At 31.1% G+C, this 25868-nt stretch overlaps 2 protein-coding genes and 2 long non-coding RNA genes across 12 annotated transcripts in view; 3 read left to right on the plus strand and 1 right to left on the minus strand.

Moving 5' to 3' along the window:
- Window positions 1-25868, minus strand: part of LOC135134857 (ryanodine receptor) — a 61289-nt gene that overhangs the window by 29281 nt on the left and 6140 nt on the right. The window lies entirely within an intron of this gene.
- LOC135134859 (uncharacterized) lies at window positions 13146-18483 on the plus strand. Of its 5 annotated transcripts, none has more exons than XR_010281394.1 (4): window positions 13146-13353; window positions 14708-15448; window positions 15593-18008; window positions 18276-18483. It is a non-coding gene; the product is annotated as an uncharacterized LOC135134859 (long non-coding RNA). The 5 variants fall into 5 exon arrangements; XR_010281395.1 differs by having other exon boundaries at window positions 15593-17485; window positions 17540-18483; XR_010281396.1 differs by having other exon boundaries at window positions 13153-13353; window positions 15593-15970; window positions 16084-18483.
- LOC135135241 (uncharacterized) lies at window positions 13530-14568 on the plus strand. Its single transcript, XM_064064262.1, has 5 exons — window positions 13530-13534; window positions 13598-13838; window positions 13899-14024; window positions 14084-14219; window positions 14327-14568. Exons 1-5 carry the CDS (start codon window positions 13530-13532, stop codon window positions 14566-14568), a joined length of 750 nt encoding a protein of 249 aa, XP_063920332.1.
- LOC135134861 (uncharacterized) lies at window positions 20800-22565 on the plus strand. Of its 2 annotated transcripts, XR_010281399.1 has the most exons (4): window positions 20800-21257; window positions 21308-21446; window positions 21498-21932; window positions 21983-22565. It is a non-coding gene; the product is annotated as an uncharacterized LOC135134861 (long non-coding RNA). The 2 variants fall into 2 exon arrangements; XR_010281398.1 differs by having other exon boundaries at window positions 21308-21932.

Here is a 25868-nt window from a genome sequence, read left to right on the forward strand (position 1 = left end):
TAAGAAAGAAAATGTTTACGAAGGTGTAAAAAGGGAAAGATAAAAAAGAAGAGTACTGTCCAGCAAGAAATAATAATAGGTCGGTGTGAAGAAAAAAAAGAAGAGATTCCGAAAGAAGAAATAAAATAAAAGCCATAAAATCAGAGCAAGAACCAAAATAAGGAAAAACAAAAACATGATCAGTGAAGAAATGCTAATAATACAATGGAAGTAACATTTCATGAAACTAATGAGTGGAAATGAGAGTATTGTAGCACAAAAGAGTTAAACCGAGAATTGTGAGAGATAAAGAATGGCCGAACATTACAGTGGAAAAAATATGGAAACAAGTTGGAGGGTCGAAAAGAGGGAAAAGACCAGGGAGGAATGGATTGGTAAATGATGTATGGACGTTTAGAACGGATGATTTGATTGAAAGACTCTGTGAAATAATGAATGAGATGTGGAAAAGTAAAGGTCTCCTCGAAAGTGGCGACAAGGACAAATACGTCCAATGGCGAGTATAAAGGAACCTAGGTACAATGGGGGTTATACTCGTCTAAAGATAATATCAGAAAAGTAATTGCTAGACAGAGGGGTGGACATGAAGAAAGAAACAATAACTTTTGCTTAAGCGAAAGCAGAAGAATATATAGGATGTGTGGAGAAGTGCAAGAGACTTTAGAATACATGCTACAAGACTAGGGCGAAATTAAAGAAAAAAGGAAAGTATAACAGAAATATTGAATGAAGATGGAAGAGAAGCAGGGTGGATGAAAGGAGTGGAAAAGAGCGGAGTAAGGCTGGAGCAAAGAGGATGCGATAAAGGAAGAAAATTGTAAAATCCTTGATTGTTGACCATTATTATTGCTATACCACACCAAAATAGTATAAATAAAAATAAATAATTGGCAGAGTGGTGAACTATCTAGCCTAAAATTATTTTCATCTTTTGTACAATTCGGCCTCACAGAATCGTAGAAAACAACTTTCAAACTTAAAACCCAAGCTAAAATTAACTTAATAGCAGTTATTTTAATAACAAATAAGAGAAATAAACCTACAAGAAAAAGTCATAATTGTGTTATTAATTATGAAGTAACTATTAAAAAAATCTAAAGATTGTGATGCCAAAAGTTACTTTAAATCAAATAATGGCTTTCATCCATAGAAACTTTTGGCCTCATAATTACATGACGAATAACTTTCGGACTCATTTGCTAAAATACATTAAAGTACAAGGTACATGAGTAAATCTAAAATCGGAAACCCAAAATTTGGTCAAATCGAGGCAGTAAAATTCATGTGAATCAATATTCGGTGCTATATATTCAGGCACACCCCCATGTGTAAATATTCAGATTTTTTCCATAATACGAAACATTTTGTATGAAGTTAAGACAAAATTAGACTGTGAATGGTAGAAGAATCTGTAGACGCATTCATAAAAATATTTTTTTATTCAAAGTTAAAAGTGATAATTTAAATTTTTTAAGTACTTGCTACTTAGACAAATATAAAATACGAGAGTTCGAAAGTTGCTATAAATGAGCTAATTATTTTGATATGTGTGTTTCCATATTAGCGTGGGTATAAAGTTGGGTTATGTAGTTCTGCAATCAACCAATTATTTATTTTTATTTATACTATTTTGGTGATTGCAGTTTCAGGGTTCACCCCTTTCTCAGCCACCTCGTCAGTAAACTTATAACACTTTAAAAAAGTCAATATTTGGTTAGATTTTTAGACTTATTAGTGTTAATATTATCTGGAAAATGATGTGCCGTTTTTTGATCCTAAAATACTTGATTTTTGACCATTATTCTTGCTATACCACACGAAAATAGTATAAATAAAAATAAATAATTGGCTGAATGTTGAACTATCTAACCTAAAATTATTTTCATCTTTTGTAGACTTTGGCCTCGTAGAGAACAACTTTCAAACTTTCAACCCAAGCTAAAATTAACTTAATAGCAGTTATTTTAATAACAAATAAGAGAAATAAACCTACAAGAAAAAGTCATAATTGTGTTATTAATTATGAAGTAACTATTAAAAAAATCTAAAGATTGTGATGCCAAAAGTTACTTTAAATCAAATAATGGCTTTCATCCATAGAAACTTTTGGCCTCATAATTACATGACGAATAACTTTCGGACTCATGTGCTAACATACATTAAAGTACAAGGTACATGAATAAATCTAAAATCGGAAACCTAAAATTTGGTCAAATCGAGGCAGTAAAATTCATGTGAATCAATATTCGGTGCTATATATTCAGGCACACCCCCTGTAAAGATTCAGATTTTTTCAATAATACGAAACATTTTGTATGAAGTTAAGATAAAATTAGACTGTGAATGGTAGAAGAATCTGTAGACGCATTCATACAAATATTTTTTTATTCAAAGTTAAAGTGATAATTTAAATTTTTTAAGTACTTGCTACTTAGACAAATATAAAATACGAGAGTTCGAAAGTTGCTATAAATGAGCTAATTATTTTGATATGTTTGTTTCCATATTAGCGTGGGTATAAAGTTGGGTTAGGTAGTTCTGCAATCAACCAATTATTTATTTTTATTTATACTATTTTGGTGATACCAGTTTCAGGGTTCATCCCCTTTCTCAGCCACCTCGTCAGTAAACTTATAACACTTTAAAAAAGTCAATATTTGGTTAGATTTTTAGACTTATTAGTGCTAATATTATCTGGAAATTGACGTGCCGTTTTTTGATCCTAAAATACTTGATTTTTGACCATTATTCTTGCTATACCACACGAAAATAGTATAAATAAAAATAAATAATTGGCTGAATGTTGAACTATCTAACCTAACATTATTTTCATCTTTTATAGACTTTGGCCTCACAGAATCGTAGAGAACAACTTTCAAACTTACAACCCAAGCTAAAATTAACTTAATAGCAGTTATTTTAATAACAAATAAGAGAAATAAACCTACAAGAAAAAGTCATAATTGTGTTATTAATTATGAAGTAACTATTAAAAAAATCTAAAGATTGTGATGCCAAAAGTTACTTTAAATCAAATAATGGCTTTCATCCATAGAAACTTTTGGCCTCATAATTACATGACGAATAACTTTCGGACTCATGTGCTAACATACATTAAAGTACAAGGTACATGAATAAATCTAAAATCGGAAACCCAAAATTTGGTCAAATCGAGGCAGTAAAATTCATGTGAATCAATATTCGGTGCTATATATTCAGGCACACCCCCTGTAAAGATTCAGATTTTTTCAATAATACGAAACATTTTGTATGAAGTTAAGACAAAATTTGACTGTGAATGGTAGAAGAATCTGTAGACGCATTCATAAAAATATTTTTTTATTCAAAGTTAAAGTGATAATTTAAATTTTTTAAGTACTTGCTACTTAGACAAATATAAAATACGAGCGTTCGAAAGTTGCTATTAATGAGCTAATTATTTTGATATGTGTGTTTCCATATTAGCGCGGGTATAAAGTTGGGTTAGGTAGTTCTGCAATCAATCAATTATTTATTTTTATTTATACTATTTTGGTGATACCAGTTTCAGGGTTCATCCCCTTTCTCAGCCACCTCGTCAGTAAACTTATAACACTTTAAAAAAGTCAATATTTGGTTAGATTTTTAGACTTATTAGTGCTAATATTATCTGGAAATTGATGAGCCGTTTTCTGATCCTAAAATACTTGATTTTTGACCATTATTCTTGCTATACCACACGAAAATAGTATAAATAAAAATAAATAATTGGCTGAATGTTGAACTATCTAACCTAAAATTATTTTCATCTTTTGTAGACTTTGGCCTCACAGAATCGTAGAGAACAACTTTCAAACTTTCAACCCAAGCTAAAATTAACATAATAGCAGTTATTTTAATAACAAATAAGAGAAATAAACCTGCAAGAAAAAGTCATAATTGTGTTATTAATTATGAAGTAACTATTAAAAAAATCTAAAGATTGTGATGCCAAAAGTTACTTTAAATCAAATAATGGCTTTCATCCATAGAAACTTTTGGCCTCATAATTACATGACGAACAACTTTCGGACTCATGTGCTAACATACATTAAAGTACAAGGTACATGAATAAATCTAAAATCGGAAACCCAAAATTTGGTCAAATCGAGGCAGTAAAATTCATGTGAATCAATATTCGGTGCTATATATTCAGGCACACCCCAAGTGTAAATATTCAGATTTTTTCCATAAAACGAAACATTTTCTATAAGGTTAAGACAAAATTACGACTGTGCATGGTAGAAGTATCTGTAGACGCATTCATAAAAATATTTTTTATTCAAAGTTAAAGTGATAATTTAAATTTTTTAAATACTTGCTACTTAGCCAAATATAAAGGACGACAGGTCCAAAGTTGCTATAAATGAGCTAATTATTTTGATATGTTTGTTTCCATATTAGCGTGGGTATAAATTTGGGTTAGGTAGTTCTGCAATCAACCAATTATTTATTTTTATTTATACTATTTTGGTGATACCAGTTTCAGGGTTCATCCCCTTCCTCAGCCACCTCGTCAGTAAACCTATGACACTTTAAAAAAGTCAATATTTGGTTAAATTTTTAGACTTATTAGTGTTAATATTAATAGGAATTTGATCTGCCGTTTTTTGAGCCTAAAATACTTGATTGTTGACCATTATTCTTGCTATACCACACGAAAATAGTATAAATAAAAATAAATAATTGGCAGAGTGTTGAACTCTCTAACCTAAAATTATTTTCATCTTTTGTAGACTTTGGCCTCACAGAATCGTAGAAAACAACTTTCAAACTTACAACCCAAGCTAAAACTAACTTAACAGCAGTTATTTTAATAACAAATAAGAGAAATAAACCTACAAGAAAAAGTCATAATTGTATTATTAATTGTGAAGTAACTATTAAAAAAATCTAAAGATTGTGATGCCAAAAGTTACTTTAAATCAAATAATGGCTTTCATCCATAGAAACTTTTGGCCTCATAATTACATGACGAATAACTTTCGGACTCATGTGCTAACATACATTAAAGTACAAGGTACATGAGTAAATCTAAAATCGGAAACCCAAAATTTGGTCAAATCGAGGCAGTAAAATTCATGTGAATCAATATTGGGTGCTATATATTCAGGCACACCCCCAAGTGTAAATATTCAGATTTTTTCCATAATACGAAACATTTTGTATGAAGTTAAGACAAAATTAGACTGTGAATGGTAGAAGAATCTGTAGACGCATTCATAAAAATATTTTTTTATTCAAAGTTAAAAGTGATAATTTAAATTTTTTAAGTACTTGCTACTTAGACAAATATAAAATACGAGAGTTCGAAAGTTGCTATAAATGAGCTAATTATTTTGATATGTGTGTTTCCATATTAGCGTGGGTATAAAGTTGGGTTATGTAGTTCTGCAATCAACCAATTATTTATTTTTATTTATACTATTTTGGTGATTGCAGTTTCAGGGTTCACCCCTTTCTCAGCCACCTCGTCAGTAAACTTATAACACTTTAAAAAAGTCAATATTTGGTTAGATTTTTAGACTTATTAGTGTTAATATTATCTGGAAAATGATGTGCCGTTTTTTGATCCTAAAATACTTGATTTTTGACCATTATTCTTGCTATACCACACGAAAATAGTATAAATAAAAATAAATAATTGGCTGAATGTTGAACTATCTAACCTAAAATTATTTTCATCTTTTGTAGACTTTGGCCTCGTAGAGAACAACTTTCAAACTTTCAACCCAAGCTAAAATTAACTTAATAGCAGTTATTTTAATAACAAATAAGAGAAATAAACCTACAAGAAAAAGTCATAATTGTGTTATTAATTATGAAGTAACTATTAAAAAAATCTAAAGATTGTGATGCCAAAAGTTACTTTAAATCAAATAATGGCTTTCATCCATAGAAACTTTTGGCCTCATAATTACATGACGAATAACTTTCGGACTCATGTGCTAACATACATTAAAGTACAAGGTACATGAATAAATCTAAAATCGGAAACCTAAAATTTGGTCAAATCGAGGCAGTAAAATTCATGTGAATCAATATTCGGTGCTATATATTCAGGCACACCCCCTGTAAAGATTCAGATTTTTTCAATAATACGAAACATTTTGTATGAAGTTAAGATAAAATTAGACTGTGAATGGTAGAAGAATCTGTAGACGCATTCATACAAATATTTTTTTATTCAAAGTTAAAGTGATAATTTAAATTTTTTAAGTACTTGCTACTTAGACAAATATAAAATACGAGAGTTCGAAAGTTGCTATAAATGAGCTAATTATTTTGATATGTTTGTTTCCATATTAGCGTGGGTATAAAGTTGGGTTAGGTAGTTCTGCAATCAACCAATTATTTATTTTTATTTATACTATTTTGGTGATACCAGTTTCAGGGTTCATCCCCTTTCTCAGCCACCTCGTCAGTAAACTTATAACACTTTAAAAAAGTCAATATTTGGTTAGATTTTTAGACTTATTAGTGCTAATATTATCTGGAAATTGACGTGCCGTTTTTTGATCCTAAAATACTTGATTTTTGACCATTATTCTTGCTATACCACACGAAAATAGTATAAATAAAAATAAATAATTGGCTGAATGTTGAACTATCTAACCTAACATTATTTTCATCTTTTATAGACTTTGGCCTCACAGAATCGTAGAGAACAACTTTCAAACTTACAACCCAAGCTAAAATTAACTTAATAGCAGTTATTTTAATAACAAATAAGAGAAATAAACCTACAAGAAAAAGTCATAATTGTGTTATTAATTATGAAGTAACTATTAAAAAAATCTAAAGATTGTGATGCCAAAAGTTACTTTAAATCAAATAATGGCTTTCATCCATAGAAACTTTTGGCCTCATAATTACATGACGAATAACTTTCGGACTCATGTGCTAACATACATTAAAGTACAAGGTACATGAATAAATCTAAAATCGGAAACCCAAAATTTGGTCAAATCGAGGCAGTAAAATTCATGTGAATCAATATTCGGTGCTATATATTCAGGCACACCCCCTGTAAAGATTCAGATTTTTTCAATAATACGAAACATTTTGTATGAAGTTAAGACAAAATTTGACTGTGAATGGTAGAAGAATCTGTAGACGCATTCATAAAAATATTTTTTTATTCAAAGTTAAAGTGATAATTTAAATTTTTTAAGTACTTGCTACTTAGACAAATATAAAATACGAGCGTTCGAAAGTTGCTATTAATGAGCTAATTATTTTGATATGTGTGTTTCCATATTAGCGCGGGTATAAAGTTGGGTTAGGTAGTTCTGCAATCAATCAATTATTTATTTTTATTTATACTATTTTGGTGATACCAGTTTCAGGGTTCATCCCCTTTCTCAGCCACCTCGTCAGTAAACTTATAACACTTTAAAAAAGTCAATATTTGGTTAGATTTTTAGACTTATTAGTGCTAATATTATCTGGAAATTGATGAGCCGTTTTCTGATCCTAAAATACTTGATTTTTGACCATTATTCTTGCTATACCACACGAAAATAGTATAAATAAAAATAAATAATTGGCTGAATGTTGAACTATCTAACCTAAAATTATTTTCATCTTTTGTAGACTTTGGCCTCACAGAATCGTAGAGAACAACTTTCAAACTTTCAACCCAAGCTAAAATTAACTTAATAGCAGTTATTTTAATAACAAATAAGAGAAATAAACCTACAAGAAAAAGTCATAATTGTGTTATTAATTATGAAGTAACTATTAAAAAAATCTAAAGATTGTGATGCCAAAAGTTACTTTAAATCAAATAATGGCTTTCATCCATAGAAACTTTTGGCCTCATAATTACATGACGAATAACTTTCGGACTCATGTGCTAACATACATTAAAGTACAAGGTACATGAATAAATCTAAAATCGGAAACCTAAAATTTGGTCAAATCGAGGCAGTAAAATTCATGTGAATCAATATTCGGTGCTATATATTCAGGCACACCCCCTGTAAAGATTCAGATTTTTTCAATAATACGAAACATTTTGTATGAAGTTAAGATAAAATTAGACTGTGAATGGTAGAATAATCTGTAGACGCATTCATACAAATATTTTTTTATTCAAAGTTAAAGTGATAATTTAAATTTTTTAAGTACTTGCTACTTAGACAAATATAAAATACGAGAGTTCGAAAGTTGCTATAAATGAGCTAATTATTTTGATATGTGTGTTTCCATATTAGCGCGGGTATAAAGTTGGGTTAGGTAGTTCTGCAATCAACCAATTATTTATTTTTATTTATACTATTTTGGTGATACCAGTTTCAGGGTTCATCCCCTTTCTCAGCCACCTCGTCAGTAAACTTATAACACTTTAAAAAAGTCAATATTTGGTTAGATTTTTAGACTTATTATTGTTAATATTATCTGGAAAATGATGTGCCGTTTTTTGATCCTAAAATACTTGATTTTTGACCATTATTCTTGCTATACCACACGAAAATAGTATAAATAAAAATAAATAATTGGCTGAATGTTGAACTATCTAACCTAAAATTATTTTCATCTTTTGTAGACTTTGGCCTCACAGAATCGTAGAGAACAACTTTCAAACTTTCAACCCAAGCTAAAATTAACTTAATAGCAGTTATTTTAATAACAAATAAGAGAAATAAACCTACAAGAAAAAGTCATAATTGTGTTATTAATTATGAAGTAACTATTAAAAAAATCTAAAGATTGTGATGCCAAAAGTTACTTTAAATCAAATAATGGCTTTCATCCATAGAAACTTTTGGCCTCATAATTACATGACGAATAACTTTCGGACTCATGTGCTAACATACATTAAAGTACAAGGTACATGAATAAATCTAAAATCGGAAACCTAAAATTTGGTCAAATCGAGGCAGTAAAATTCATGTGAATCAATATTCGGTGCTATATATTCAGGCACACCCCCTGTAAAGATTCAGATTTTTTCAATAATACGAAACATTTTGTATGAAGTTAAGATAAAATTAGACTGTGAATGGTAGAATAATCTGTAGACGCATTCATACAAATATTTTTTTATTCAAAGTTAAAGTGATAATTTAAATTTTTTAAGTACTTGCTACTTAGACAAATATAAAATACGAGAGTTCGAAAGTTGCTATAAATGAGCTAATTATTTTGATATGTGTGTTTCCATATTAGCGCGGGTATAAAGTTGGGTTAGGTAGTTCTGCAATCAACCAATTATTTATTTTTATTTATACTATTTTGGTGATACCAGTTTCAGGGTTCATCCCCTTTCTCAGCCACCTCGTCAGTAAACTTATAACACTTTAAAAAAGTCAATATTTGGTTAGATTTTTAGACTTATTAGTGCTAATATTATCTGGAAATTGACGTGCCGTTTTTTGATCCTAAAATACTTGATTTTTGACCATTATTCTTGCTATACCACACGAAAATAGTATAAATAAAAATAAATAATTGGCTGAATGTTGAACTATCTAACCTAAAATTATTTTCATCTTTTATAGACTTTGGCCTCACAGAATCGTAGAGAACAACTTTCAAACTTTCAACCCAAGCTAAAATTAACATAATAGCAGTTATTTTAATAACAAATAAGAGAAATAAACCTACAAGAAAAAGTCATAATTGTGTTATTAATTATGAAGTAACTATTAAAAAAATCTAAAGATTGCGATGCCAAAAGTTACTTTAAATCAAATAATGGCTTTCATCCATAGAAACTTTTGGCCTCATAATTACATGACGAATAACTTTCGGACTCATGTGCTAACATACATTAAAGTACAAGGTACATGAATAAATCTAAAATCGGAAACCCAAAATTTGGTCAAATCGAGGCAGTAAAATTCATGTGAATCAATATTCGGTGCTATATATTCAGGCACACCCCCAAGTGTAAAGATTCAGATTTTTTCCATAATACGAAACATTTTGTATGAAGTTAAAACAAAATTAGACTGTGAATGGTAGAAGTATCTGTAGACGCATTCATAAAAATATTTTTTATTCAAAGTTAAAGTGATAATTTACATTTTTTAAATACTTGCTACTTAGCCAAATATAAAGGACGACAGGTCCAAAGTTGCTATTAATGAGCCAATTATTTTGATATGTTTGTTTCCATATTAGCGCGGGTATAAAGTTGGGTTAGGTAGTTCTGCAATCAACCAATTATTTATTTTTATTTATACTATTTTGGTGATACCAGTTTCAGGGTTCATCCCCTTTCTCAGCCACCTCGTCAGTAAACTTATAACACTTTAAAAAAGTCAATATTTGGTTAGATTTTTAGACTTATTAGTGCTAATATTATCTGGAAATTGACGTGCCGTTTTTTGATCCTAAAATACTTGATTTTTGACCATTATTCTTGCTATACCACACGAAAATAGTATAAATAAAAATAAATAATTGGCTGAATGTTGAACTATCTAACCTAAAATTATTTTCATCTTTTATAGACTTTGGCCTCACAGAATCGTAGAGAACAACTTTCAAACTTACAACCCAAGCTAAAATTAACTTAATAGCAGTTATTTTAATAACAAATAAAAGAAATAAACCTACAAGAAAAAGTCATAATTGTGTTATTAATTGTGAAGTAACTATTAAAAAAATCTATAGATTGTGATGCCAAAAGTTACTTTAAATCAAATAATGGCTTTCATCCATAGAAACTTTTGGCCTCATAATTACATGACGAACAACTTTCGGACTCATGTGCTAACATACATTAAAGTACAAGGTACATGAATAAATCTAAAATCGGAAACCCAAAATTTGGTCAAATCGAGGCAGTAAAATTCATGTGAATCAATATTCGGTGCTATATATTCAGGCACACCCCCAAGTGTAAAGATTCAGATTTTTTCCATAAAACGAAACATTTTCTATGAGGTTAAGACAAAATTACGATTGTGAATGGTAGAAGTATCTGTAGACGCATTCATAAAAATATTTTTTATTCAAAGTTAAAGTGATAATTTAAATTTTTTAAATACTTGCTACTTAGCCAAATATTAAGGACGACAGGTCCAAAGTTGCTATAAATGAGCTAATTATTTTGATATGTTTGTTTCCATATTAGCGTGGGTATAAATTTGGGTTAGGTAGTTCTGCAATCAACCAATTATTTATTTTTATTTATACTATTTTGGTGATACCAGTTTCAGGGTTCATCCCCTTCCTCAGCCACCTCGTCAGTAAACCTATAACACTTTAAAAAAGTCAATATTTGGTTAAATTTTCAGACTTATTAGTGTTAATATTATCAGGAATTTGATCTGCCGTTTTTTGAGCCTAAAATACTTGATTGTTGACCATTATTCTTGCTATACCACACGAAAATAGTATAAATAAAAATAAATAATTGGCAGAGTGGTGAACTATCTAACCTAAAATTATTTTCATCTTTTGTAGACTTTGGCCTCACAGAATCGTAGAAAACAACTTTCAAACTTACAACCCAAGCTAAAATTAACTTAACAGCAGTTATTTTAATAACAAATAAGAGAAATAAACCTACAAGAAAAAGTCATAATTGTGTTATTAATTGTGAAGTAATAACTATTAAAAAAATCTAATGATTGTGATGCCAAAAGTTACTTTAAATCAAATAATGGCTTTCATCCATAGAAACTTTTGGCCTCATAATTACATTATGAATAACTTTCGGACTCATGTGCTAACATACAGTAAAGTACAAGGTACATGAATAAATCTAAAATCGGAGACCCAAAATTTGGACAAATCGAGGCATTAAAATTCATGTGAATCAATATTCGGTGCTATATAATCAATCACACCCCCAAGTGTAAAGATTCAGATTTTTTCAATAATACGAAACATTTTGTATGAAGTTAAGACAAAATTAGACTGTGAATGGTAGAAGTATCTGTAGACGCATTCATAAAAATATTTTTTTTATTCAAAGTTAAAGTGATAATTTAAATTTTTTAAGTACTTGCTACTTAGCCAAATATAAAATACGAGAGTTCGAAAGTTGCTATAAATGAGCTAACTATTTTGATATGTGTGTTTCCATATTAGCGTGGGTATAAAGTTGGGTTAGGTAGTTCTGCAATCAACCAATTATTTATTTTTATTTATACTATTTTGGTGATACCAGTTTCAGGGTTCATCCCCTTTCTCAGCCACCTCGTCAGTAAACTTATAACACTTTAAAAAAGTCAATATTTGGTTAGATTTTTAGACTTATTAGTGTTAATATTATCTGGAAAATGATGTGCCGTTTTTTGATCCTAAAATACTTGATTTTTGACCATTATTCTTGCTATACCACACGAAAATAGTATAAATAAAAATAAATAATTGGCTGAGTGTTGAACTATCTAACCTAAAATTATTTTCATCTTTTGTAGACTTTGGCCTCACAGAATCGTAAAAAACAACTTTCAAACTTACAACCCAGGCTAAAATTAACTTAATAGCAGTTATTTTAATAACAGATAAGAGAAATAAACCTAAAAGAAAAAATCATATTATGTTATTAATTGTGAAGTAACTATTAAAAAAATCTAAAGAATGTGATGCCAAAAGTTACTTTAAATCAAATAATGGCTTTCATCCATAGAAACTTTTGGCCTCATAATTTCGGACTCATGTGCTAATATATCTTAAAGTACTAGGTACATGATTAAATCTAAAATCGGAAACCCAAAATTTGGTCAAATCGAGGCAGTAAAATTCATGTGAGGCAATATTCGGTGCTATATATTCAGGCACACCCCCAAGTGTAAAGATTCAGATTTTTTCCATAAGACGAAACATTTTCTATGAGGTTAAGACAAATATTGGTGGATTGAGAAATAAATCTAAGAAATAAATTCATAATGATGTTGTTAAGTGTAAAATACCTATGAAAAAAGATCTAAAGACTGTGATGCCAAAAGTTACTTTAATTCAAATAATAGTTTTCATCCATAGCAACATTAAGGGCCGGTTGCATAAACGCAAATCAAATCTCCAATCAACTGATTGTCATCAAATATTTAATTATCATCAACTTTGATTGGGTTGCTGAAACAATAATTAAGCCTTTGTTAACTGATTATCATCAAGTCGCTATTTGATAGCGCGCACCAACCGGCAACGCAGCATAAAATGGTATTTGCGTGATATTTTGAGGTTATGTTAAAAATTTACGTTTTGATTCGTTGTTTTGTGGTGAATTGGTGCGGCCTTCGTCGGTGTTTTTGAGGTGTGTTATCTCTTACAAACATTCAAGATGAGCAGCTCCAGTTCAAAAGCACCTAAGAGATCGAAAAATTTCACCGGGCACGAGAAAAGCGAATTAACCCAAATAATTCAAAGGTAAGTTTTTAGGTAGGTATGTTAAAAAACACCGAAGTTTCTAGTAAAAGTGGTTAACAGCGGTTAGTTAATAGCAAATGAGTTTGATTATTATTAAACAGTTAGCAAACAGTGTCTTGCATTCATTTTTTACAATGAAAAGTCTTTGAAGTTATTTTTATCATGGATCTCAAACAATGAGGTTTCCCGATCCCATTTATACATATATTCCTTTATTAAACCTCTTCCACTTTTATTAATAAAGCTACAAAAACTCCGTTCTCCCGTACCTGGTCCTATCCCGTTTCATCTATTATAGATATGCCCATATAATAGAAAACAAGAAGACCGACGCCGTTTCCGTCAAACAAAAACTGAATTGTTGGGAGGAAATAAAAACCGAATTTAATGCAGTCACTACAGAGGGACCTAGGGATGTTCAGTCGCTCAAGACTTTTTACCAAAATACCAAGAGAAGTTTGAAAAAGGAACGGGCTGAAAAGAATGTAAAATACAAATGGAATGTACAATATTTTAGTATTTACAACACAATTAATAATTTCTAGAAAGAAACATATATTTCAATCCTGGAAAATAAACTGGACAACAGAGGTGAGGGAACCCCCCAGGACACAGGTGAACCAGAAATGGAAATTACGGAAGCGTTACAGGTCCTGGAAACAATAGAAAAGGTATGGGTTACCATATTGTAGGTATATCTAGAGTATAGATGACACTCGAAATATTACAGAAAAAGACAAAAAAAACAGGAGGTGGAAGTTACAGCCCCATTTTGCCAACAGGAGCTGACGCAATTTTGGGAGAGTTGTTGGCGGATCAACTCCAGCCGTTAGAAAACAGTTTTGATGATGGGGCACAATATTTTGGTTTGTATACTGGAACAAATGGTCATGCATCTTTTTAATATGATCTTTTATGATATTGAGATTGATTTAAAAAAAATCATTTAGTTTTACAACAGATTTTTTTCCAGGAAACGTTAACAACAGCGAACCCCAAAATCCTTCCTCCTCCATTCCAATCCGCCGAAAAAAATTCCGGGTTCCAAAGAGAAGCGGTTCAAATATTAAACAGAAAATTTACGAACGAAAATTATTTTTAGTCAATTTAGAAATTCGTCAGAAGCAAAGACTTTTTCAGAAGGATTTAAAATTAAAAAATTTACAAAATAGGAAGGCAGAATTAGAATTAGAAAAACTTGTTAATAGTAATTAATCAATAGATAGGGTGTTTTTAGTTTTAATTTTAGTTTAAATATAAATTCTTAGAATTAATACTTATTAAACTTCTTTATTAAACTTTCAGAAAATACCGTATTTACAAGATTAGTTTTCATCGTAAATTTGTTTTCCAGGTCGCCATGATATTTTCATCATCATCCAGGCGCTCGACCCAGTGCTGCCGCGTCGACAAATATATCTTCCTTTTGGACTATATCAACATAATATAACATTTCAAGATAACTGTGGTTGAAAAATTAAAAAGGACACCGAGTATTATTATTTGAAGTAATATAGTACTGCAAAAGTAGTATTATTATCAGCTGTGAATACTCCTTACGCGACGCACTGGTGATGGACCACATCAAAGAGTCCCCACTGCTCGCCGTAAAACACACCTTACTTCAACTGGGGGACTGCACCAGTAAGATATAATTCCGCGCACTCACCATTATCAAATGCAGATCATCATATTGGTTACTATCGACAATGTTGGAAATCGCCAGTTTAAAACTCAATAGCACCTTTCAATTGTGTTTCTGATAACTTTGTGATGTTTCCTCAGCTCGATTTCTAGAGTTAACGAAAGATGTGAGAAGGTATCTCTTGCAGGTGTAACCACTATCTCCAAGAAGATATCCTGTTTTAATTCATCATGGACAGATCCTGGCCAACGGACTAGCATGTGGCGAAATATTTGTCACATCTTGAGATTATGTTAAATATTTGTGATCGTTAATGGTGGAAGTTAAAGTTTGTTGTTGTTCTTGGGCTACTGTTCCTCTGAAAATTGTTCACGATGGATAGTACCAAAGTTATGGAAAGGTCGAAAAATTTCACAGCCCATCAAAAAACTCAGTACAAATAATTCTGAGGTAAGTTTTTAAGTACGTTTAAAAACACATAAGTTACTAGTAAAATTGGTTAGACCGCGTTATCAAAGCATAAATTTCACTTTTATCAACGGAAAATCTTTTCTCTCGTGCCTGCCTGTTCTTATCCGGTTTCCTCTTTTGTAGATATGCCCATATATTAGAAAACAGATGCAGTTTCTGTACAAGAAGAGAATGTTGCTGAGAGATCATGTAATACGAATTCAATGTTACCATCATTGAGGGGCCTAGGGATGTTCAGACTATCAAAATTCGACACAAAACTTAAAAAAGGAAAGGGCTGAAAAAATTAAGTTACAAGCTGGATCTACAATATTTTTATACAATGTGGTTATTAATTTTTAGAAGGAAGCGTTTATTTCTATTAAAACAGACAACAGGGATGAAGGTATGAGTGCAGACGTGGGTGATGGTGAGCTGGAAATGACAAATAAATATAATAGATGAAGATTTGATTTTTTACAAAAAAAAGGTCAAAAAAAACAGATACAGCACAATACTTCGGTTTGTATACTAGGACAAATCGTCATGCATACATGATCTTATAAATCTGACCTCTCATAACGAGATATATTTTCAATAACTTTACTTGTTTTTAACGCATTTTTTTTTTCCAGGAAATCCTGAACCTCATAGCCCTGCCTCCTCCATTCCGAACGAGAAAAATAAAATCCCCCTTTCCAAGAAAAACAGTGTAATAAAAAATAAAAAATATGCAAATGAAAATAATTTTTAGTGAATTTGCAAAATAAACACAAACAAAAACTTTCAAAAAGGCTTACAATTAAAATATTTGCAGATTAAAAAAGTAGAAATCGAATTGGAAAATTCAAATTCAATAATTGGAAATCGAAGAGTTTTTTTTTAGTTTTATAATAATCATTAATATCTGGTTGACCGAGCTTCACTCGGCTCGTTTGGTAGTATTAGATCAGATTAGGACAGATAAATATGCGTATAGTATGCATTTTGAAGTACACGCGTTAGTTAAAAATACACATTAAAAAAGAAATTCCATAAGCAGTCTTTGTTTTAAATAGTGATGAGTGACATGTAGAGATTAAAGAATGGAAAACTGGAATTATTGCTTGACATTTTTATTAAAATCTCATTTGTTACCCAAGTTCTCTCTCTGTCGTTCTCTTTTTTTCCTAGTTCTCTCTCTCGACTCTAGAAAAAGGTCACAACCACTTTCTTACTGCCAGAATGGTTTCGCCTCTGGTGTGATTAACATACTGAGTTACCGTGCTCTTTTGCGTTATTCCTAATTTCTCAATCTCAACCCTGCTCCCGAAGATGCCACTTACGAAAGTGTGCGAAAAGTTGAGCCCAAAAACTGAAATAATACGGTCCCATCCCGGAAAACGATCACATATTGACCCTGACCGTCGAACCTCTGAAATGAATGCTTGACAACATAACCTTAACTCAACGCACTTTCGTGTGCCTTTTATCCGCTCACTGTTTAGTTTTCCGTAAATTTTGTCACCTCAGAGGGTGAATTTTAACGTCCTCTATACAGTGGAGTATGTTTCGGTACGTACAATTGAAGATAAAAAGGTACGCCAAACGTACTGTCAGACTGTCACCCAAACTTCTCTTATAAAACAATCTCGTGTTCGTGTAGTGTCATCCGATGTTACCTAGCAACGAATATAATTCACTGCCTGAAAATTGCTGAAAATGTATGAAGCTGTAATTTTCAGAAGTTAAAACTATGATGAATCGATTTCTTGACCCAAAAAACCCCCAACCTGTAAATTTCATCGAAATCGTTAGAGCCGTTTTCGAGAAACCCATTATATATATAGATATATATTTATATATATATATACAAACTTTGCTCGTTTAATAGTATAAGATTAAACATTTTTGTTAAACTCTTTCTGCAAATATAGTATTTACAAGGTGAGTTCTCATAGCAAAATTTCCTTCCATGGGGTCACCACCTATGACTTCATCGTCTTCCTCAATTTCAAGGTGATCTTCTGGCCAGTCATCTTTAAAAATAATTGCCAGGTTATGCAAAATTGCACAGGCGACGATTGCCATCATATTAGTTTTCATTTTTAGTCGCAATCCCATAGACAAAGCTGGAAAGCGACGTTTCAAAACTCCAAAACACCTTTCAACTGTGTTTCTGGTCGCTTTGTGGGAAGCATTATATGCTTCCTCAGCCCTGTTTCTTGGATTAATGAAGGGCGTCAAAAGATATCTTTTGCATGCGTAGCCACTGTCTCCAAGAAGATATCCAGCGCCATACATGCCTCGTTCTAATTCAGGAGGTAAAGGACAGTCATTAAAAATGGTGGAATCGTGGACAGATCCTGGCCAGCGAGCTATGATATGTCGTATTTGAAGATCCGCGTCACAAACTACTTGGACATTGAGCGAAAAAAAACCTTTTCGGCATCTATAAGTTTCAGCCAAGTGTCCACCTGGCGATTGGATTGGTATATGCGTACCGTCTATTGCCCCTATGACACACGGAAAACCCCGGATTTCGAAGAATTTTCTATGTATTGTTGGTATTTCTTGCAAGGTAGGCATTTTCAACACGTCGCCCTTCAATCGCAGTATTTCCTTGGAGACCTTGTAGATTATTCTTGAAATTGTTGATTTATGTACCAAAACAGAGTCCCCAATTAATTGTTGAAACGCTCCTGTTGCATAGAATCTGAGACAAATCAGGAGTTGTTCTCTACTGTTTAGAGCCTTGTTACGGTTTGTCAAGGGATCTAACCGGTCTCCAATCTGATTTAAAATTTCCACCACGCTATTTTTTGAAAACCGATACCTTTGCTTAAAGTCGATATCGTCGTACCTATCGAAAGGATCGGACCTGTCTCGAAAAATTCGAGGTCTTCTAGGAACAGGAACATCGGAATCGTCAGAGGAACTGGAGGACGTTAACGTTAAGGACACGGACATTTTGAGGTAAACTACAATTTACAGCTGTTACAACAAAAAGTATATTTCACATGTATTTAAAATTACCTGAATAAAATTTAATTGAACCTTTTTTGTATTTATTTTCGGCTTTTAGGAGTCGAATTGCTGTAAAACCGCCAGCTGTCAAACTTTAATTACTGCTTTTCGGATAATTAACTAATCGTTAATCAAAATGCGTTTTGATGCTAATCAAGTCCTTGATTGGCGTTTATGCAACGGATGATTGGTGATTTCTGTATTTGACGTATGGATTTGATTGTCATCAAAAAATTTGATGAACATCAACTGATTGGCGTTTGAGCAACGCATTATGTGACTTGATGATTGTTAACTGGATTTAACAATAATCAAATTTTTGATTTGCGTTTATGCAACCGGCCCTTAGCCTCATAATTGCATGTTAGGTAACTTTCGGACTCGTGCGCTTCGTATATGTGACAACTGGTAATTAACCCATCATTCCGGGCACAATTTTGTTTTTGGAACGAAGTACTAGATTAATAAATTTAAAATTGGAAACCCGAAATTTCAACACAAGCCAGTGAAATTCATGAGGTGTATTATTTCACGATATGGATTCGTAAAATTTAAGGCACAGTCTCAACATTCAAATTGTAATTGATAGACTCCGGCTTTATCTAGTTAAGTAATTTTATCTTTGTTGTTCAGTAACTGATTTCTGGTTGAATTAATTTTTCTAAATGAAATATTAACATTTTTATTCACTCTATTTAGTATGTTTTTAATTTTGTAAGATAATGTTTCAATAAAATCCAGAAAATAATATCTACCTATGTCTTCCTTAGTATCATGGTCCGTTTTGAACAACGAGCAACATTGTTTTTTTTTTAATTTTGTATCTTATTTTGTCAATTAGATTGTGGATTAATTTTACTTTAAAGTCATTATTTATTGCAATTTGTTTTATGGACTGAAGTTCTTTATTATAGTTTTCATGGTTTAGATTAGAATTGAACAATATTTCAATTAAAGATGCAAAAGTTGATATTTTATGAATCCATAGGTGGTTGCAAGAATTGCAAATAATGTTGTCTGTGTATGTTTTATTGGCCCAATATCTTACAAAATTAAAAACATTCTTGGAGAAATATTAAACACGAGAGGCCAAAAGTTGCTATAAACGAAGTCATTCTTTTCATCTTTAGTACACTTTGACCCCATATGGATTCATACAAAACAACTTTCAGGCTCACAGTCCAAGGAAACATTAAATTAGTAACCCTTGTTTTAAGAATACCAAATCGTCTTTCAAATATCGGCGGATTGAGAAATTAATAAATCAAAGGGACAGATTTATAATTATGTTGTTTACTATGGAGTATCTACGAAAAAAATCCAAAGACTGTGATTCCAAAAGTTAATTTAAGTCAAATAATAGTTTTTATCCATAGCAACATTTGGGTTCATAATTACTGCTCCATTAAAATATTAAACTGGTTTTTCAAATTTCGCTTGTTTCTTGGATAAAATAATATAAAATACGAGAGGCCAAAAATTGCTACAAATGTAATTAATGATTATAAAAGAGTATAAGTAATTATTTTCATCTTTAGTACACTTTTGTCACACAAATTCATACAAAACAACTTTCAGGTTCACAACTCAAGCTAAAGTTAAATTAATTGTCGTTGTTTTAAGATTATCAAATTGTGATTCAAATACCGGAAGAAAGAAAAACAAATCTAAGAAACAATTTCATGGTGATACTATTAACTGTAAAGTACCCATGAAAAAAATCTAAAGAATGCGATATCAAAAGTTACTTTATATCAAATAATACATTTCATGCATAGTAACATTTGATCTTATAATTACATGTTTCGGAATAATGAGCTTCATATCTATCATTTCAAGTACAATTTTTGTTTTTGGAAATGAAATTCCAAGTGATTAGAAAATAAAACAGAAGCTCAAAAATGTATGGAAACGATGCATGACGTTCCAAGATATTAATTCCTAAAATTTAAAGCACACCCTTAAGCAAATATCCAGATTGGCTCCATAAGTAGAAAAATAATTTAAGAGATTAACAAAAACTTGTACTGCTAATTGTAGAAGTGCCTGTACACACAACCATAAAAGTAAATTTCTTACTCCAACTTAAACTGGTATTTTAAAATTGACATGTACGCCTTTCTTGGAGAAATATAAAAAGAGAGGTTAAAAGCTGCTAAAAAATAGTAATGTTTCTTTTTTCGAAATCGCGCAGTAATGTGCTTTTTCTATGTTCAAAAATCGACACAGAAATTAAATGCGGTGTTGTCATATTAGTATTATCTACCTCCACAATTACCTTTTACAAGGTTATAAATTGTTTTTCGGTTTAGCAGTAATTCTATACTCTTTGTTAACCCTTTTTATTAGTTATTAGAAACACATCCGGTTTATTAATTTTATAAATATAATTTATTAACTAAATTTGCGCGTAATCTCGCAACGTCGCAACCTTGCATGGCAACAGCGGATTTCTTGAAGTGCAGCGACATTCTATGGCAGCGAACAATGTGTATCCACATAACCTGTAATAAGTTTTTGTTCGGTGCAGAAACAACCATGGAAAACGTTATATGGAGAATATCTCATTTTGCATACGAGTATTTCGCTGAAAAAGAAAATTCTGTGAAATCAACATTTTGGGCTACATAGTCGTTGTTAAAATCAACTCTGTTAATATAAAACAGCATAGATATAATCTAAGTACACCAAGTTCTCAAGCAAAAAATATAGGTTATGTTTCCCAGAAATCAAATATATTTACAAGAGAAAACTTACGAAAATTTTTAACAGAGGCCCGTGATTAATGTACCTAATGTCAAAGGTAATCTCAAAGAAGGTCAATCACATTGTCTATAAAACATAATGTTTTAGGTATATTTTTTATTCGAAGTTGTAGGAGTATGCGGAATGGAAGAATTTGAACAATTTTCTTGTATCTACATAACCTATAATAAGCTTTTATTATTATTACAGAACAGATTATTAGCTTAGATGCCCATTTTAAATGAAAGTATGAAGCATACCTCTTATTTTTCGGCACTTTTAATATTTTTGCTTGCAGAAAGATCTGCAGCAATTGCAAAATAGAGATGGATAGCAATAATAACAAGCAGTTTACATGCATTCGACCGAACTTGCAAAAACTGGCAGATAATATATCAAATTTATTACCTAAAAACTCAGGCACAGTTTATGAAAAGCGGTATGAATTTTTTTTTTGCGCAGAAACAACCATGCAAAATATATGGAGAACACCTCATTGCATACGAGTATTTCGCTGAAAAAGCAAATTCTGTGAAATCTTTAACACTTTGGGCTGCATAGTCGTAGTTAAAGTCAACTCTGTTAATAAAAAACAGGATAGATATATCTAAGTACACCAAGTTTTCAAGCAAAAAATATAGGTTACATTGCCAAGAAATCAAATATATTTACAAGAGAAGACTTACCAAAATTTTTAACAGAAGCCCGTGATTAAATGTACCTGATGTTAAAGGTGATCTCAAACAAGGTCAATCACATTGTCTATAAATCATTATGTTTTAGGTTTATTTTTTATTAGAAGTTGTAGGAGCATGTGGAATGGATAAATTGAAAAATAATGACGGCATTCAAGACAAAAACGATACGCTAATAATTAAAATTCCAACGTCTAAAACTGGCAAAGCACGAGAATTTACAAATATGTGTAAAAATATTTATCTAATTGAAATATAGTAAAAATACCTAATTTTAAGACCGCACCATACACCAGACAAATCATTTACATTTGGATAGTGAATGCAGCAGCAGCTGCATTGTACAAATATACCTGCAAAGACACTGTAACAAATTGTGCAGACACCTCTTTTGACTAAAAGATATATATTTAACTTTATCCATACGTTGTCAACTTTGTTAATAATTGCAATCTCTAACTTCATAAGAAATATGAATAATCTACTTTGGTGTTCTATATTAGTATTAAATCTTCATAGAATATAATTGCACTTACTACGAAGTAAGCTTGCCTAGTTTTAAGTTGTTTTCTTTTCTCTTTGATTATCTTAATTTCTTCAGCTTCTATGTGGCTGTTTTAATTCCAAAAAATTGTTTCTGAATAAACTGATTCATACCACTTTTTCTTTCTTTTACTCGAAAACAGTTTAAACTATAACTCCAAATATTTACTTGCTTTAAAATGTGTCGAGCATTTGCTTGTTGTAAATGATGCAACCATAAATACAAATTTGAACACTGACATGACAGGTTTGAGGCTAGGATGTGGTTTTCATATTCTCCCATTACTTGTTGCCTAAATCTGGCGCGAGGCCAAAAGTTATCATTGACGTATATATATATCTATATGTAATATACATAAAAAAATGCAAATAAAGACTTTTATTATTATGCAAGAAACAATGATACATCAATGCAATGGTGTACTTACCGATAAATATTAAATAATTAATAAAAATAATCGCACTTTGATTTGATATTGCAAATTGTCATTCTGTTCATTACACTCTGTTTATCGAACAGATGGAGTTGTAAAAGTGCATGATCTTCACGTGGCCTTTTAAAACCCTAATATTATTGCTCGAAGGAAATCGACTGCTGACTGGGCACTACCGTTTTCACACCGTTCGATTTATTATCTTTAGTTTCTTTTCGTTTTGCGTGTTTTTTTCAATCGTTTATAAGCTATTTTCTCTAAATTAGTCTTTTTAAACACTCTTATTTTGTTTTGGAATGGAAAACAATGTTAATTTTAGTTTTTCTTGTAGTCATGGATATTTTTTATATGTAAGAAAAAATTAATAATCCAGAATAATACATCTACATGACATGCGATTTTTTTTTAATGTCCGCGATCTTCTATCACCATGGACTACAGAAGGTTGGAATTATTTTTTAATCGACCATCGTCTATTTTTCTTTTTTAATAAAAGTTTATCAATTATGACTAACGCTGAAAGCTGCCCCTGCAATGATCACTTCAGCTGACATCTTTCCTTCGCATTCTGTGTGTTCGCACATGCTAAGCCTTGCCGAGAACGCACGTATGTGTTTAAACAAAAATACCAAAATCGACATAGTACCTGAGAGCGCACGCACGTTCGTGTGTTCTCACTGCATGTGCGCTCAAGTGTGTACCCGGCTTAAGCTTGGGCGCTCACTGTGTAGGCACGTGTAGCCCATGTAATCACTCCATATATTCGGTAAAAAGACTACAACAGATATGACTGCTTGAAAACAACCTGTTCTTTTCTGTATACAAATATCGATTATTTGCCAATACCAAGCCGAATTAAATAATATTAAATAATAAAACGTTACTTCACGCGCGAGGTGTGATTTTTTTAAGTTGGCAGAAATTTAATAAACTTGAAAATTTGCGTTTTGATTGTATTGTAAGAGAATTTGATTTATTAACGACAAGTTGCATGTTAGATAGTATTAGTATTTATAAACTGCTTAACAATAAAATCGAGGCAGGGTAGTAGTCTAATATTCTGCAATTTTATTAAAATGATGTCATTAAAATAATCAACGATAAAATAAGGTGGTTTTAATGATGGTTTTCGAAATAAATAAATTACTTCATCCCTTTTCATGAAGTAAATCATTGTCCTTACAAAAATAACTGCTTTCAAAAAAGGAAAGGTTTGTCTATGTAGGTACTATTATAACATAAGTAATTATTAACTTATACATAATTATTCTGATCAGTGATCACGGTAGCAAACTTTTTTTGTTATTAGGGTGGCAGCAATCTGTCATAGCAGAAATGAAACGTATCTTCTATAAAAATAATAATAAAAACAAAAATAAAACAGGTTTTGAAAATATTTATTCACATGACGTATTCGTGGTAACAAACAGATTTATTAGACCAAATTTACCATCACTTTTTAGCAAAGGACTAATTTTGATCTTTTTTACATATTTTAAAAATATACATTAAAATTCTTATTCCTCTGCATTCGAGCATGTTCTTTTAATGTAAGCATTTAAGTTCGCAATTTTTGGTACCTTAGGAAGAAAAAAAAAAACATGGCGACAGTTCCATCCTATTCCTGATGCAAATAGTTAATATGTTGAAATAATATTCAAATAGCAGACCACTATGTTTGTCTATAGCCTCAACATTAGCGACCGATTTACTTACTATTAAGTATGTATTTCAGTTGTCACAAAAATCAGTGGGCAAATTTCCGTATACCCACTTTGTCAAATGGTACCGGCGGTACCGGCCGAAATAGGCAACCCGAAATTCACAAAGATATTAAATAATTTCTTTAAAAAATGTTGAATATCTTAGAATAAAATAAATTTTGCTGCCTGGTGAGGTTGTGATGAAAGTACAAATGGTAAAATGAGTTTAACGGAAAGTAGTTAAAGTTATTATTAATGTAGAAAACAACAGGGTAAAAGTGGGGAAGTTTATGTAGGGTTTGACGTTCTTTTATTAAACAGTAGTAAAGTAACAGGTTTGCACCATCCCTGCAGTATAGCAAGAATTTGATTGTAGATTAATAAGTAACTAATCCTGAGTAACAATTATTGTTAACTTTCAATTAAATTTTTGGCTGTAAAGCTGAATGACCAGTAGAGCAGCTTTCAACACGAAAGGGTACAGGTGGTGGGAGTGCGCAGAACATTGTTTTGGTTTGGCCTTACAAATATCGTGCAAGCAGTGGCTGCGGCGATGAATATTTCGATTTTAAATATTAAAATATTATTGCGGTTAATAAAAATATTACTTTTCTATTTTATTAGCGTTGACATTATAGAAAAAGAATTTAAACAATTATTAGTGCTGTATTTGATGTACGAGTTGAATAAAAAAGTAAGTAAAAGAAGTAAAAAGGTAATTTTTAGTGAGCAATAACTGTTAAATTAGGGTACAGTCGAAGCTCTAGTTATAAACGACAATTATGCTAGAATATGAACTGTGATTATTACTTCGATGTTAAAGACAGAAAACGTTCAGCCTTATTATAATCCGACTTTACGGTATCGATAAATTGTGCCAGAAAATAAAAAACCATATAATTATAGTCATAGGTTGCTTATTCTCAGAGTTTTAAGCCCACTTTTATCTAAAGATTTAACTGTTGATTTAAGACTAGTCGACTATAAAATAGTATATGATACTGGTTTATAATAAGGGGTTCGTGAAATTTTTTACTCATGCTATAATCCCTCACATTATAAACTCGTTTAATAATTAAAAATACCAAATTTTGTGTGATAGATTATCATAATTTATTGTTACGTAAGTCTATTTTTTTAACAAACAAATTTATTTTTATTAAATGGTTGTCTGTATTCTTTTGTAGAAACATGGCCGACTAGTATAAAGATTATGGCCTGTCCAAAGGAATGCCAAAGGTACCATACGTGCTGCCATCTATTAATAATTCAAAAACGACAAAAGAATTATTAA

This window comes from Zophobas morio, unplaced genomic scaffold (assembly GCF_036711695.1).
Source record: "Zophobas morio isolate AGI-343-1 ecotype UQ-CSIRO unplaced genomic scaffold, CSIRO_AGI_Zmor_V1 ptg000024l, whole genome shotgun sequence".
Taxonomy (NCBI): Eukaryota; Metazoa; Arthropoda; class Insecta; order Coleoptera; family Tenebrionidae; genus Zophobas; species Zophobas morio.